Source organism: Amblyomma americanum, chromosome 4 (genome assembly GCF_052857255.1).
Source record: "Amblyomma americanum isolate KBUSLIRL-KWMA chromosome 4, ASM5285725v1, whole genome shotgun sequence".
NCBI classification, from domain to species: domain Eukaryota; kingdom Metazoa; phylum Arthropoda; class Arachnida; order Ixodida; family Ixodidae; genus Amblyomma; species Amblyomma americanum.
Window position 1 is genome coordinate 114,667,078 of NC_135500.1, and position 15,935 is coordinate 114,683,012.

General features: G+C 46.2%; 1 protein-coding gene across 1 annotated transcript in view; it reads left to right on the top strand.

The window, feature by feature from the left end:
- The first annotated feature begins 3,187 nt into the window (after window positions 1-3,187).
- mRNA-cap (RNA guanylyltransferase and 5'-phosphatase mRNA capping enzyme) overlaps window positions 3,188-15,935 on the top strand; it is a 68,709-nt gene continuing 55,961 nt past the window's right edge. The window contains exons 1-5 of the mRNA XM_077661523.1: window positions 3,188-3,314; window positions 7,128-7,242; window positions 9,491-9,600; window positions 10,730-10,833; window positions 11,721-11,809. Of these exons, the coding sequence (XP_077517649.1) occupies window positions 7,146-7,242; window positions 9,491-9,600; window positions 10,730-10,833; window positions 11,721-11,809 (400 nt within the window). The 5' untranslated portion in view covers window positions 3,188-3,314; window positions 7,128-7,145. The remainder of the gene's footprint in view (window positions 3,315-7,127; window positions 7,243-9,490; window positions 9,601-10,729; window positions 10,834-11,720; window positions 11,810-15,935) is intronic.

Consider the following 15,935-nt stretch of genomic DNA (forward strand, 5'->3'; position numbering starts at 1 on the left):
TATGTCGATGCTGGAAAAGGCAGATCAGGAAGGAAACGTTTTATGATAGCTCAAGAGGCAGTGCCCTCCTCTTTGAAGCTACGTCAGGGTGTCTTATAACGCGCAGCTACAGAAAAAAATTTAACGAAGAAGATGACACATGTGCTGTGTGTGGTAAATCTGTAGAAACAATAGAACACCTCATCCTAAAATGCGATGGTATCCATCCCGATGTCGATGCAGGCACAGTCACTCTTCCTGAGGCCTTAGGGTTTAGAGATAACAATTAATAGTCATGTAAATAAATCTGCGGTGGAAATTAGCAAAAAGCGATTGGAGGATCGGTGGTACAAAAGTAGAGAGGTGACATAAGTTTTAAAGTGTAGGAAGACGTTTTTTTAAAGGAAATGGCGAATTGTACAACTTACAGCAGAGTAAACAAAAATAAGGGAAAAAAACTGACCATAGTGGCAACAACCACTGCCCGTTTCAAGGGGGATGCTCCTACCTTCCATCCATCCATCCTAGCAGACGACACGCAGGCAGCACAGAATTTTCTTGCGACTGCCGTTGCAGCAAAAAGTATGCCTTCTGGTGCGCTGTTTCTTATATTATTTGTTTGGTGTGTTTAGTGTTACCGTTTGACAAGTAACGCGTCGATGACTGCTGTTGCTGGAGGGAGTAGCGAGTGAAAATGCGTTGATGTTGCGTTCTGGTTGGATGTTCAGTCAGCGAAACAAGAAGCCCGGCGTTTCGTTCCATGGAATTCCTGCCGACTTAGAAATCCGGGAAAGACGGCTCAAGGAAATTAGAGGAAAAAACTGGCAGCCAAGCACATCAAATCATTCTGCAGTTTGTAGCTTGCATTTCCAGCCAAGGAAAGGTTACTGTAGACAGTTTGACTGCCCACCAAGACAGGGGTACGTGGAGTCTTTTACCCGACGTCAGTGCTCCTAAGAGTGTTACATGGCCTCAAGAAGTTCGTCGATATCACGCTCAAAGACCGAATTCACATCTTCAAAGGCCACTGGACACATGTTTGCTCTACAACTAGTGTGAATAAAATCACGGGTTTGCCTGTCCTGACCTGTGAGAACAAGGATAACGTCCACAGGGAAGCATATTATATGCAAGAACTTCATCAAACCGTTGCTAACAAACCATGTACTTGACATAACAGACAAGAACGCAGTTGCGATTAAGATGTAATAATAATTGGTTTTTGGGGAAAGGAAATGGCGCAGTATCTGTCTCATATATCTTAGGACACCTGAACCGCGCCGTAAGGGAAGGGATAAAGGAGGGAGTGAAAGAATAAAGGAAGAATAGGTACCGTAGTGGAGGGCTCCGGAATAATTTCGACCACCTGGGGATCTTTAACGTGCACTGACATGGCACAGAACACGGGCGCCTTAGCGTTTTTCCTCCATAAAAACGCAGCCGCCGTCTTTCCCGAAAATTCTTGAAACTGCAGTAAGAAACCATTTCCGCTGCCTTCATCGCACCGGCGCATGCCATTTTTCCTTGTAAGTGCGCACGTGTCTGTGCCTCCAAGCGCAGTTTTTTTTAATATTCACACGTCGCTCGCCCCGTCTGATACTCCCCTTGTTCCAGTTGTCATTTCATCAACGCACGCGCTTATTCATTTGGAGAAATCCGGTCAGTCAGGCCTGCTGTGTTACTCCCGACGTCATTGTGCGCGTGTGCATCACACGGGAATTAACCTAGTGAGCTGTGTTTCTAGCGAAAAGAATAGAGAAGAGGGGCATGGGTTTATTTGAAATTTGTCAACGTTATTCAAGGATCGAGGTACCGTTCGGCGAAAGCTCGTCGGAAAAATGACCAGAAACAGCATAGGCTGGGCACAAGATCTGCTTTACCCGATCGAAAAATCTCTCGCAATGCTCCGCAGCAAGACTGTAACAGACGCGCGCTTCGCAATGTTTTAAGAACATTAAATATGAGGGATGTGCCCCCTGCGGGCCAATTAACGACTGCCCAGGCAGGTTACCGATGTCTTCGGCTTCCATCGATTGAGCGTCAGGCATTAATCCTATCCCACAGGTCACCTGGCTACAGTTGAGCGCTCAGGTAATTCCGGACTTCCTCCGGTTCTTATTCTATCTCATGCATTATTTTCCCTTTTGCTTGTCCGAAGTAGTTTATTTCTTGCCATTGGCAACAGTACAATACAACCATAAATCATGCAGTGTAAATACTTATTTTGCGGCATTTCTAACCACTTTAAGCACTTGCCGCAATATGGATGTTTCGAACATGTTCCTTTTGTTGTAAACCGTCCAAAAGTTACTGGTTATGCAGCAGACAAAAGGTCCTAACGGCATGGTAGAACGGCGTGCACAGCACGCTTTTAGATTTCGAAATCGAAACTTATGATCCTCTTTCAGTAATATGTGGAAGTCAGCTCAGACTTCTTAAGCATTTGCTGCACTCTCAGACTTCGAAAACAAGTTTTTGTCATTAACAAAATAAAAGTTGTTTCTCAAATTCCGCCAAAAGGATGAAACAGCATGATCGGCCGCCATGCATGCATCACAGTCTCCCAGTCATTAACAATAATAATAATAATAATAATAATAATAATAATAATAATAATAATAATAATAATAATAATAATAATAATAATAATAATAATAATAATAATAATAACAATTGTTTTTTTTTGTAGGAAAGGAAATGGCGCAGCATCTGTCTCATATATCTTTGGATATCTGAACAGCGCCGTAAGGGAAGTGATAAAGGAGGGAGTGAAAGAAGAAAGGAAGAAAGAGGTGCCCTAGTGCAGGGCTCCGGAATAATTTCGACCACCTGGGGATCTTTAACGTGCACTGACGTTGCACAGCACACGGGCGCCTTAGCGTTTTGCCTCCATAAAAACGCAGCCGCCGCGGTCGGGTTCGAACCCAGGAACTCCGGATCAGTAGCCGAGCGCCCTAACCACTGAACCACCGCGGCGGGTCTCCCAGCCATTAAAACCGAAATTGGGGGTCATCTTTTAGCGGCGTCTAGCGGCCAGTGTGCGCAATGTGGTGGCGATCTCGGGACCCATTGAAATCGAGTCGATGCTTCAGGCTTGTTCTTCAGGAGGAATTGGTTTAGTGCTACAGATGCCGGTTATAAAATTGCTGTAAACAAACTTTTGAGTTAATGTGCACAAATATACCTCTCTAATAAACTAGTATATCAATTTTTTTTGTGTTTTGTGCTCTGCGCAAGTTCCGTGTAGGGAGCAGCACGATTGCTCAAAATTACTCTCAAACGCAGTTTTCTTACTGTGGTTGCTTTACGCCGGAGTGAAGTGCAGCTGGAATTGAGTAAGTTATTGTTTTTTCTCCTAAACGCTCGAGCGCATCGGGGATTATTGTCGACAAAGTTTCGGAAACAATCGTAAGCGGTTGTCGGGGCTTCAAGTTAACCGTGCTGACGCCACAGGCAGCTGAGCGCAGTCCCAAAAACTAGGGCACCTCGGCGTCTTGTCATCGCGAGCAACCTGCGTTCGTGCAAGTTCTTTTGCAGGGAGCGTTCGCTTTCTTCTGCGGCACTGCATTTTTCGTTGGGGAACCCGTGATAAGTCAGCGTGTCGAGGCGTCGGAATACTTTGTCGCTTCCGAATCGTAACTTTGCGCTGTCGCGCGGAGAGCCGAGTTGAGTTGATCCCCCGTTTCCGCGTAGGCACCTCTGCTGCGTCGCTTTTGCGATCCAGAAACCGCGCTCTGCGCCGCCGCATGACTAACGTGAACTGTCTGAGCACTCGCCTGAAATTCGAGAGTCGGGCACGAAGTGCGCTTCGACTGACCTCGCGAGATCCTCTCCGCGTGGCGAGCGAGTCTGTTGACTTCGCTTATGCGGTAACCGCTGTCTGTCTCGGATGCGGCGTTCGCCGGTTTCGATGCCACGTTTTGTGACCGATGCGAACTCGTGGCTTATCGCTTCCCCCGAGTTGTCGAAAGCACGAAGTTTGATGCGCGTGTTCGAACTGGTGTGGCAACTCTTGGTGGCCGTGGCAACACTCGCTTCGTAGTAGTACCGCTGCTTAGAAAAACTAAAGGTGCCGGTGCAATACGAAACAATCTGATATCGCTGAGGCGCGTGGTGTTCACGAACGTTGTCGTGACGCGAAATTTTCAAGAGCGTAAGCGTTGCAGAGTCCACCACTCGCAGGATATTTGTTGTCAGTGCTTTGTGGTTGTGTCGTCACATACTGAGAGGGCATAGGAGAGAATTGGGAGATAGCGCATCGCTTATGTCAATAAAAATGCCTTGAATGGCGGTGAATTATTCAGTTCCTTCTTCCATCCTTGTGCTCATTGCACGTCTCTGTTTAGACTCGTTTCGACCTTTTGGTTTGGTGAGACGTAATATAGAGAGTTCCTCAGGGATTCCTCGTTGTTTTGTGTCATGATAGGCTATCGTCACCACTTATAGATGTTCGTAAATGGGTCTTGAATAGCGTTGATCTAAATATTGATAAAGTTCCTGTGTGCCTGCATATAACTGTATTTGAGTACCACTTGTGACGCTGCACTCTCAGGCCCGTGTATTGTGCGATGTCAGCGCACGTTAAAGAACCCCAGGTGGTCGAAATTTCCGGAGGCCTTCACTACGGCGTCTCTCATAGCCTGAGTCGCTTTGGGGCGTTAAACCCCCATAAACCAAATGCTGCACTCTCGGCGAAGCATTAGGTCCTATCGTCATAGCAATGTGATTATTTGCTAAATGAGCACTGGAAGCTGTAGGCCGTGAAGTGCTTAAAAGTGAGAAAGTAAAGTTTTAGCATAGTGTAGACTTACTAGCATGATTGTTTACCAGGTGAGCTGGGTGGTCCCGTATATGTCTATGCTAGTTCTATGCTGGTGCAGTTCTGTTGTCATCAGACTGTCTAGTGGATGAAATTTGATCCTCTTGATGCAGCCGGCTTTTTTCTTGGGAGTAGCCACTTATGTAGTAAAGCAATCATTAGATATCTTGAATGCAGTGTGGAGAGTCTCTTCACCTTGCATTTCAGCATTGCTTTGTGGGGTTTCTGTGCTTTGAGGCTTTTTCTTGTAGTCAGAGCCTTGTGACATAATCATGTTGTAGGCAGTCGCACTGTCAGAACCTCTGCCTTTTCCACATTGTGACAACGCGTTGGAGGGCAGAGTGACTGCAGAAACCATGAGCTGAATGTGAATAACTCCAGTGTTTAATTTTGCACTGCACTCACAGTTACTTCTTCTGCTGCTGTCTTTTTTTTTAATCCAGTTGTCCTCAGTACAGTGCTTTTTTCTTTTTTTTTCTCACTGGGATAAGTTTTTCACACCTGTTCCTGAGCACCTGCTTAGTTGTGTTGTTTCATGCTCCAAGCATAATCCTGAAGGCTGACACTGAAAAAAAGAAGCAAGGGGTTGTGTTGTTCTATAGGGGAACCAGAATGGAGTTTTGCAGGCGTATTACACCCACTGCTATGCCATCAGTGATGCATATTTTGGTATTTTTTTTTTAAAGCCTGCCCCCCTTTGTGGGGCGACCTTTGGCCAGTTCTTTTTTGCGGTAAGCAAATTGTGTTTGCGAGTGCATTAAAACAAAAAGGAAGAAAAGGTTATAAGAGAAAAAAGACTCAGGGTTACGAGATTTTGCATACTGGCTTTTCAGTGGCATAGCTGTGGAAGTTTTTTCAAAGTACAGTTTACAACCGCAATCAGTAACCTCACATTTTACAGTAGTAGTTGTAACTGTGGCCTCACTGGTCTTGTGATACTTGCTTTTCTCTTGAGCATAAACAAGGGCTTGTGTCTCTTGTTTTCTGGGCCTGTAGAATTTTGTGGATGTTATAAACGAATGTTCAAGTTTCAGGCAGTGGGAGCATGCAGTCATTCTATCATTATAAGAGATGTGAAAAGAGTTGGTTCACATGCTTTTCTTAAAAAGAATATATACTTAAAAGACAGCTGTATCTGCTATGTGGATCTTGTCTTTGTAGCTGCTTTGCTTGATTTGGCACACAATACATGCTCAGTTACTTGGTACAAAGTAACGTTTAATTAGCTGAAATATAGCAGTGAAGAAGCACTCAATATTTTCTCCCGTTAGCATTCTCTAGTCTGGCTCCAGTTCTACACAACCACACAAAGTGCAGCCATGTTTTACGGCTTTCATCGACATTTTCTTTCAATGGCCTTTCTCCAGATCTGTCTGCTAAGTTCCCGTGCAATTAAGGAACAACCTTAATGATAACTTTTATTATTATGCACTGCCTCAGGAGTTCCTGTGTTTGTGTGCTAACTGTGCATCAACTACAAGCCATTCAATGTCTCCATAATGTTACCTCATAGTGCATACGATTTAAACCATTAACAAGATACGTGCTTGAGAGCCGTGATGGGGGGGCTGTGAGGAGTCCAGTCCCACAAAGCTGAGGTTTGCGTTGTTTGGCAGGTGCTGTCCTGCAGTTTTCCATTTGAGCCGTCTTTCAAATGCCTGTGGAATTTTTTGCACCTGTTGTCAGCGTTTAAGTCCATGGCTTCAATGCTGGCCCTTGTAAACTGTTGGCATTGTGGCCTCTACACACTGCATTGTCAGCTTTAAATGTGTAGCATTGCTGTGTAAGCTCTGTTTGGTGCTGCGCTTGGGCCACCATGTGGTCATTTCTGTCTTAGTTGGTAGGTCTGGGTACATGTGTAAAACTTGCGTTCAAGGTGGCGCAGGCACCAGACTTCTGTCAGGCTTCCTCTAAGGCGCAGAGTTCATCTTGGGCCATTTGAGTGCTGTTGTGCAGTGCTGAAATGAAGACTTTGGGCAAATGGGAACCAAGTGTACCTGTCATACCCTGCTGGCGTTTTTGGTTGCCCTGTGGCAAGTGCTATTGCCTTCTCAGCTTTCCTCATGACAAGCCATTGATGTGTCTCACTAGCTGGCAGTTCTGGTGTGCTGTTTCAGGACCAAGGTAAAACTGAGCCATTGTGCTGGGGCTGGAGACAGAACTTCGAAGGAGTTCCTGTTTTCTCGTTTTTCTTTTTTGAACGTCTTGGTCGTCAGCCTTTTGGTTCAAAGACTTTCCGCGGTATAGAAGGCATTATAAGTTCTACCAGCTTATCCAAACATACGCCTTGCTTCAGCAGTTGATGTTGCGTCTTTGTCTTCATCTGCAGAAGCTGTGAGCGGCAGCCATGGCGGAGCACCAGAGCCGCAAGCGGCGTCACCCGGGAGATCTGGGTCCGCCTCCGCGCTGGCTCAATTGCCCACGCAAGGGTCAGCTCATCGATGGTAAGCTTTCTGCTTGACTCCTATGAATATAGTGCACATGCAGCACGTGCTGTACTTAGACCTGTAACGGGGGGGGGGTTATTGCATCAGTCAAAGAGAGCTAGCTTTCTAATTTTATGAAGTCACAATATATTAATTAGCTCATGCTCAAGTCACATTCTCTTGATCCTCAAGTTGTCCTAATGTGGTATGGCCTGAAGCATTATGTGAGGTTTGCGCAAACACAGGCACAATTGTTTGATGTCACATTTTTATTGCCTTCGTCAGTGGCATATAAGGAGGTCTCACTGACAGTGAATTCATGTCCGTATCAAAGTCATCATTAATTTTGCTTCACTGAGGCTTTGATTTCTGCATCTGTCAAAGACGTGTGCCGCTTTCAAGCATGCATCCTGCAATCATGATGTTTCCCTCCCACAAGAGTTGATTTTCCTGCCACCTATTGAAAATAATCGTAGCTACTGCTTACTGTAATGTAGTTGATGTGAATTCCGAGAGGCAGCAGCAATTGGGCAAATACCTGCGTGCAGTGTGCTCTAAAAGACGTGAGTTGTCTTTAGGTACACTCTCCGTGATGCAGTTGCTGGGGAATGCACGTCTAAACACACGCTCTTCATGTCAAGCCATTGTCATTAGCGAAAGTTGATTCAGCTCTCATCTAGCCTGACCATAGCCTGCTCTGATTAATACATGCCATTTTGTAGTCATCGTGGGTTTGTAACACATGATTTTAAATAGATTTAAAGTGACTTTCAGTTATAGACCTGTTTTGTGGAGTATAGGTCGCTGTGCAACTTTGTCTCAGCTACAGGGCGTTTTCTTCCAAAATGCAGAAATGGAGAAGGTGTTTAGAAATGCTAGTGGCTCCCAAGGTCGGGACCTCGTGAACTAATGCTGTGACGTATAGAACTATTACGCATACCAGTGGTTTACACATTGAGATGTATTGCCGGCATCAGTATAACCATTTTTCTCATTTTTTTTCAATAGTTATTGCTATTTTTATGTTTTTTTGTTTCTTCTTATGAGGACAAGTTGCGGTACGACTTTGCTCGAGAAGTTTTTTTTTTTCGGTGCAAAGTGATACTTTTACGTCACGAATGAATGTGACCATTTGCTTTGAGAAAATGAGGATTACAAACTTGTCTGTCTCTTACTTTATCAAGAGAAAAAAAGAATTGGAAAAATGCCCTGAAATTGATTGGGAGATCCTGAACCTGACTTGGCAACCCGTTTCTCTGAGATGTGGTTGTGGGAGAGCATTTCTATTTTCCAGCAACTTGGCTTCGTTTTGCTCGAAGAATGGCTTGAGAATAATTTTTACATTGGCCAGAAAACAGTGTACACTAATATCAGCTTGGTGGGAAAAAAGCCAGTCAAGCAAATTGATTGCGGTGCCAGCTTGTTGAAGTACATGCAGAGCTATATCAGGGAAATAAGGTGGGTGAAATCAGTGCATACCTCAAGGCTGAATGCATTTGGTCTCGCTTTCCAAATTACATTTTGCTACAATCATAGTTATGTTTCTCCTCTATAACTATTGTTGTTATTGCTTCCTAATTAACAACTGTGCTCTTGCTCCACCTGTTCATTCTTAGGTTTCCTGGAGATGGCAGCTGTGAACCAAATTATCTTTTGTACAGTGCCTGCCAACGAGCTTTTTCCGACTGAAAGCATGCATGCCTGTGACTGTGGGCCAGCTTGCCAGCAACTTTCAACAGTTGCGATAAACCTAAAGAAAATGTGCTTAATTGAGCACTTTTCAGAATAAACTGAATTTGCAGCATTTAAATGGTAAAGCCTTTTGCATCATTTATCAGCAAACATCAGAAGTTCTCTAAGCTGGCATGAAACATGAACAGACGTATGGGTGGCTCAGTATGACAGGGAACACGCACTTTTGTGTTCCTTTTCATATTGAGCCACCCTCTGCATGGAATGTCAACAGACGAGGGAGGAGCCAGCTATGAGAGTAACACAATGCGCAGAATTCCTGGCTTTCCGCTGGCTATATATCACAAATAAAATTGAGCAAAGGCCCTCAAGCTCTTCCATGGTTACTGTTGGTGACCTTGAGGACACATGCAGGTTGCATTCTGAGAAGGGCACCCAAAGGCACGTTAAGCTAGGGCATATGCTCTCGGCGGTGAAATTCTCATAGTACAGTGGCCTTGCTCTTTGTGATGCTGTTTGTGGCGAGGATGTCATGTGGTAATTAGGCCCCCTGGCACGCACGTGCTCTTTGCAGAGAAGTTCCTGCCATTCAAGACTCCCCTGAGTGAAGCGTATGATAGTCAAGTGCCTGAGGAGAGCCGCTTCCCGCCGTCCATGCTCCTGGCCTCGCTCTCCAGCCTCAAGGTGCTCAGGGACTCATGTCTTTGCTTTGTGGAAGGGAAAGAGTGAAGGGGGGAAGGCTGTGGTTTTATCTTTTTGAAATAGGAAGAGGCACTGCACAGGAGGAGGAAGGCGACAAGAAAGTTGATGTGTGCTGTAGGGTGTGCATTGTACCCTTTCTTGCTGTTGTCCTTTTTATTTGGCTGTGTCTTTCTATGTTCCTGAGATATACAACCGCTCAGCCCCGACCGCTGCCTCGTTAATCTGTATTTTGCTCTGCTGGTGGCATCCTCGTACATGCCATTTCAGTTCCGGTCAGTGGATGCGCCCTTTTGAGGCTGTGTCTGTCGTCTTGTCGCTGTGCTGTCCATTGGCACAGTTTTTTTGCTGTCATGCTTGTGAATTCTTTCAGAAGACTAAATTTTAAATTGTATTTTTTTAATCTAGTGCAGCTAATTGGGTTTAGCGTATCGCATAGAGGAAACTCTCAGTTAATCGCCTAGTGTTTTCAAAGTGGCTTTGCTCAGTGCACTGACGCTAGGATAGGGTGTACACAATGCGAGCACCCAAGCAGCAGCTTTTCTTACGTTGAATGTTTCCCTTAGCCTGTCTGCTGCATGTGAGTTGTCTGCCCAGTTTTGCAGAGATCTGGAAGAGAGAAAAGTCTGCATCTGCTGTGCCTTGGTTCAAAGTCTGTGTTCTGTTTCAAAAAGAGTCAAACCCTGCAGTCGTAGGCCACAAATATGCAGCGAGAATGTGAAGCACTTGCAGAAAACGTTGTCTGGTTTTGGCTGGAGATGACAAAGTCTGAGTGGTGTCACTGAGCAGAATGTAGGCTGCAGACTTATCAACTTGGTTGATTTTGGTGCAGCAGTCCAGAGGGTTCTATCGTGTGACCTTGTTTAGGATATTGGACACTCTACCCGTCTACCCGTGGAACACTGGTTTGTGTGCTCAGTCTGCCATTGGAATAGCCTCGCTCTCCAAAAAAATGGGGTCTGACCTTGGAATGCTTCATAAATGATCGGCTTGTCAGAACGCTGCACGTATTGATGCAAAAGCCAGTGGTGGTCAGTGTTGCTGCTGATTTGTCTTGGCATTCCAATGATTGGTGTGTAAGTCTTGTGCTGATACCGATCTGTGCTGTGCGCAGCTGAAGATGGGCCTGTGGATCGACCTGACCAACACGGACCGCTTCTACGACAAGAAGGTGGTTGAAGAGAGGGAAATCCGCTACCTGAAGCTGCAGTGCCGCGGGTCAGTCTATTTCTCTGCCTTGTGCCCCGCTTGCTTATCAAAGGGTTTGGTACAACAAGAGGCAGACTCAACAGAAGTGCGACTACTACAAGAAAGACTGAATTGTCCTTGTGGCGTTTCTTGGTTCCATGAGAAATAGCTCTTGCCTCAAGAAGTTTTAGCTCAAGAGCGTTAAAGGCCCTGTTACGCAGAAAATCCGGCGTTGTCAGTGTCGGCATTGTCGTTATCGGCGTTGGGAGTTAACAATCGCGAGCATGGCTCTGGCAGGTGGCCCCAGAGAAGTAACCTAGGAGGCAGGTGGGCCACCTAGGTCACGTGACCTTGTGGTGTCACCACAGCCTGCCCACCGGATAGTGAGAAAACCGCCCACCGTGGCAGGTGGCAGTTAAATCAACGATTGATCACTCAGGAAGAGCAACCTGCGTCGCATAAGCTCCACCGGTGGCAGCACCTGCCATCGCAAGGCAGTTGCACATCGCTTAACCACTGCAACGCTGCACCCGGAGGGGTGTGAGGACTCCCAGGGACCTATGTAAAGTAGGGAATGACCTTCTGCATATGTGGGAATTAACTCATTGTGCGATCGTGTCATACTCTTAAGGCGGAGCTTAAGTGTCTCCTTCAATTTTTTTTTTTTGTGCTGAGGTAATAGAGTGAGCTGTGAAGCGCACCTATAGTGGAGGAGCTCCGGCTTGGTGTAGACTACCGGCTGCTCTTTAACGGGCACGCCTGTTGACTCCAGGAGAAGTGACGGTCCAGGTGCAGGTTTTGGTTTGTGCTTGTGCCTGATTGGGTGCTGTGACCCCAGCCAAGCAGCAGCCTGCCGAAGGACTGCAATGCCACTTATCACACACTGTGACGCTTCCCTCCTTCCTTGTCTTATGCAGTCATGGGGAGTGCCCCACGGAGGAGCAGACGAGGACCTTCATCCAGGTGTGCCAGAAATTCATCTCCATGAACCCACTCCACATCATCGGTGAGTGGCCAGCATTGCTGCCTCCTGCCCAGATCCATTGTCTCGATTAAGGCGGAGTGAAACTGTTCATGTGAAGCTTGTTCTTGTACCTTGATTTGAACTGAAATGTGTGGACATTGCTGCTCAGAGTTTTGCATGGTCATTAGGGGAGAAGTGGGCACTGATTTAGCCATTGTGGGAATGCTGGAGAGTGGCCACCTTGAACAGAACTGTGTCATTGGTGAGGAGCTCTTAGACCATGTTGTGGGTTAAGGGTGAATCGTGTCAGCACATTGATGTGTTGTGATTAGAATTGATTATGTATTGAATGCACATGCATTTCTTTGACACGTGCGGTATAACTGTGTCGCCATCTCCGTTGGCCCTTGTTGATGATGCCTGCCACTAATAATGTATGACTGGTTCCTGTGCTTCAGTCTTGGGCTGAGAGAGTTGAAAGATGCTGAACCTTTTTGCTTCAATTGTATCCCTACTGGTAGGCAGTCTTTCGGGGCTTACAGATGGTCATGTTGGCTTCGAGTGTCATGTCTTAAAAGGACTATAGACACCAAATTTTTGCTTGCGTGTTTTCTTCTTTCAAACGATGCGCTAAACATTCGTATACATGGAGCACCCTGTGGTATTCGTGTACGACTGCTTAATAATTTATAATTGGATTTCTTCTTGTCTCTGTTTCAGTTTCAGTTTCATCGACCGAACGTAAACTGGGACGTCAGGTTGTTGATGTTTTGGTCACGTGATCCACTAGAAAAACTAATATAATCACTGACAGGCCATTTTTTATCATTCCAGCTCTTGGAAGGTGCTGGATTAAATGTCGTAGTGAATTAAAACTACATATCAACAATGATATTACAGTTTTTCTAGTGGATCACATGACCAAAATATAAACTTGGCGTCTCAGTCTTTGGTCTATCACAGTAGATGTCACAGTCTGCTGTCATAGTAGTATTACAAAAGGTGTCAAAATGACGGCCCGTGGCTTTTAGCAGTTTTTATAGCCATCCCATGATGGCACACTATGAAGGATTGTTTAATGGATGTTAGACACTTTTGCCATAGATAGTAGCAGTGGAATGGTAGCAGTAGTTCCACTTTTTCTAAGTATTTTACAGCGGAAGCTGTTAAGACCATGCTTCCCGTCTAGGCTTTGTTGGTGCCTTTGGTGTAACACGAGTTGCGGTGGGCTACATGATTGACCAGAATGTATACCGTATTTATTCGAATCTATGCCGATAGTTTTTTTCAAATAATCATATTCCAAACTCAAGGGTTGGCTTAGATTCGAGGATTTTAAAAAACGCGTCAGTTTTTCATTGAAACTGCTAAATGTGGTGCATAGCTAGCGCCATCTAGAAAAGTCAGTATCGCAGCCGCTACTTGCCGTGCCAGTAGCCAACCGTACACAAGCGAAGTCGCCATTTTGACCCGTGTCGTGTCGGCCGTATCGGTGTGCGGCGTGGTGTTATCGCTATGGCACCAAGCAGGAGATGCCACTACAGTGCCGCTTTCAAGCGAAAAGTTGTGATAGCCGCAGAGGTATCGTCGAACCTTCAAGCCGGGCGGGACTTCGGCGTCGACGAGAAAAACATCAGTTGTTGGAGGGGACAACGACAGCAGCTTTTTGCGTGCGCCGCAACGAGGATGGCGTTTAGCGGACCAAAGAAAGGCCGTCATTATGAAGTGGAGACAGTTTTTGCCGACTTTGTTCGGACGCAGAGAGCAGCTGCCCTTCCAGTGACAAAAGAAGTGCTCCAAGCGGAAGCTAGGAAACTTTTGAGGGAGTGAGGCCTAACGCCAAAGGATTTCAAAGCCAGCCGGGGCTAGCTTCACAAATTCATGAAGCGCTTCGGCTTCAGCCTCCGACGTCGCACTTCAATCACTCAGAAGCTGCCAAGTGATTTCGAAAAAAAGCTGATAGCTTTTCAGCGCTACGTGCTGCGGAAGAGAGAAGCGGTAGGCTACAACCTTGGGCAAATTGGCAACGCCGACCAGACGGCTGTGTATTTTGATATGCCAGTGGCGTACAACGTGAATGAAAAGGGTGCCAGGGAGGTGAAGGTGCGCTCTGCGGGCTACGAGAAGCAGCACGCAACTGTGGTGCTGTGCTGCAGAGCTGATGGACATAAACTCCCTCCTTATATGATATTTAAAACGAAGACACTGCCTGCTCGAGAAACATTCCCAAGAAAGTCATTGTGCGGGCAAATGAGAACGGGTGGATGACGGGTGCGATTGTGGAAGAGTAGGTCAAGGTTAAGATTGTGTGGCGACGGCGTCCAGGAGCCCTTTTGACAAAGAACTCGCTCCTTGTCGTCGACTCTTACCGTGGGCACTTGACCAACAACGTGAAGGCTGCGCTCGCCCAACCGAACACGGACCTCGCTATCATACCGGGCGGCATGGCGGGCCAGTTGCAGCCACTTGATGTCCGCACCAACAAACCTTTCAAGCATCGTCTGCGGAAATATTACACGGACTGGTTGACTGACGAAGACCACATTCTAACGGCAACGGGCCGCATCAAACTTGCATCGCTATCGCAGCTGGCGGGCTGGATAGCTGCAGCGTGGGATGACATCCCAGGTTCTTTGATTGTGCGCGCCTTTAAAAAGTGCAGCATATCTAATGCGCTTGACAGTACCGAAGATGGTGCACTGTTTGATGGTGATAGTGACAAGGAACACAGCGACGACGACGTTGAATGAGCTCTGCACGCTCAGATTCAATAAATGCTCTTTGCATTTTGTGACCGCTGTCCTTGCTTTTTTTGTTCGGCCTACATTCGAGGTAATATATATTTTTTTTGTTGGCTTCGGACTTTAGGGGGTTGGCTTATAATCGGGGTCGGCCTAGATTCGAGTAAATACGGTAGTGACGCCATTTGCAACATCATGACTGTGTGCCATGCTGATTGGGTGGGATGGAGTGACTTCATGTGTGACATCATGACAGCATGGTGTGGTTATTGGAAAAGGAGCAGTGTCACTCATGATATAAAGACAATATGCCACGTGGTCTGGTAAGAATATCAATCATCAATAGGTTCGAGTACAGGGATGCCATTAACGATGTCATTGTGTCCTATATGGATGGATGGCGTGTAAATGACCGTGCATGTTTAGCACCCACAGTACTTATCGGCATTTAGCTCCAACCCAGCTGTAGCTCAAATTTGCAGTACGATAGGGGTGAATGTCCAGTCATTTTTGATCGCATGACCGTGCATGTTTAGCACCCACAGTACTTATCGGCATTTAGCTCCAACCCAGCTGTAGCTCAAATTTGCAGTACGATAGGGGTGAATGTCCAGTCATTTTTGATCGCATTTGTTGATAGCTTAGTATACTGTTTTGTGGCATACAAGCTTTAGCCGGGCCACGGCTCCTTTTTTTTTTGAGAAATAATGGGTATTCATTTGATAGTGACGATGATGATGGTGATGTGCCACGAAAATGACATTTGAGTGCATTTTTCTGATGAGGAAAGGGGCAGCAGTGAGAGGGTGGCAGCAGAGGTGTAGAGCCAGCAAGCACCGACCCTCCAGGTGCAAAAAAATGCAAAGCATCCAGACTAGCAATACAGCCAATCCCGGATATAACCCCTCTATAGTAAAGTCATTTGGACCAGCCAAAGACTTTGCTGTATATCAGTTGTTGGTGATGGCATGACTCTGAGGAGGCTATGCACGTGTACAGATGTGGTGGATGCTGAACAGCATTCATGGGACAGGTGCGGCACCTAGAGCAGAACCCCGCTATAGTAAACCCGGATGTCGTAAAGTGAAACTGCAGTCCTATTTTGCGTTTTATTGATTACTCCACACGAAACTACTATAGTAAAGAGCGTCTGGCCTGGCGACGTACTTCCCGCAGAATGATGACATCACGGCACGCGTGACATCAAGGATCGCGAGGCCAACGTTCGGAGACAAATGAATACCAAGGACGATAAAATGGCGCTTTTTGAGATGGCTTCACCACCAAACTCAAGTGAGGAATAGCCAACCTTTTCAGAGGCCTTGGGGCTGTGAGGCAAAGTGCGTGCACGCTCGGAAAAAAAAAGAAAAGGAAAGCTGGCTGTGAACCTGGAAAGAAGGCGGCGTGGTTCGCTGAGAAAGGAAAGC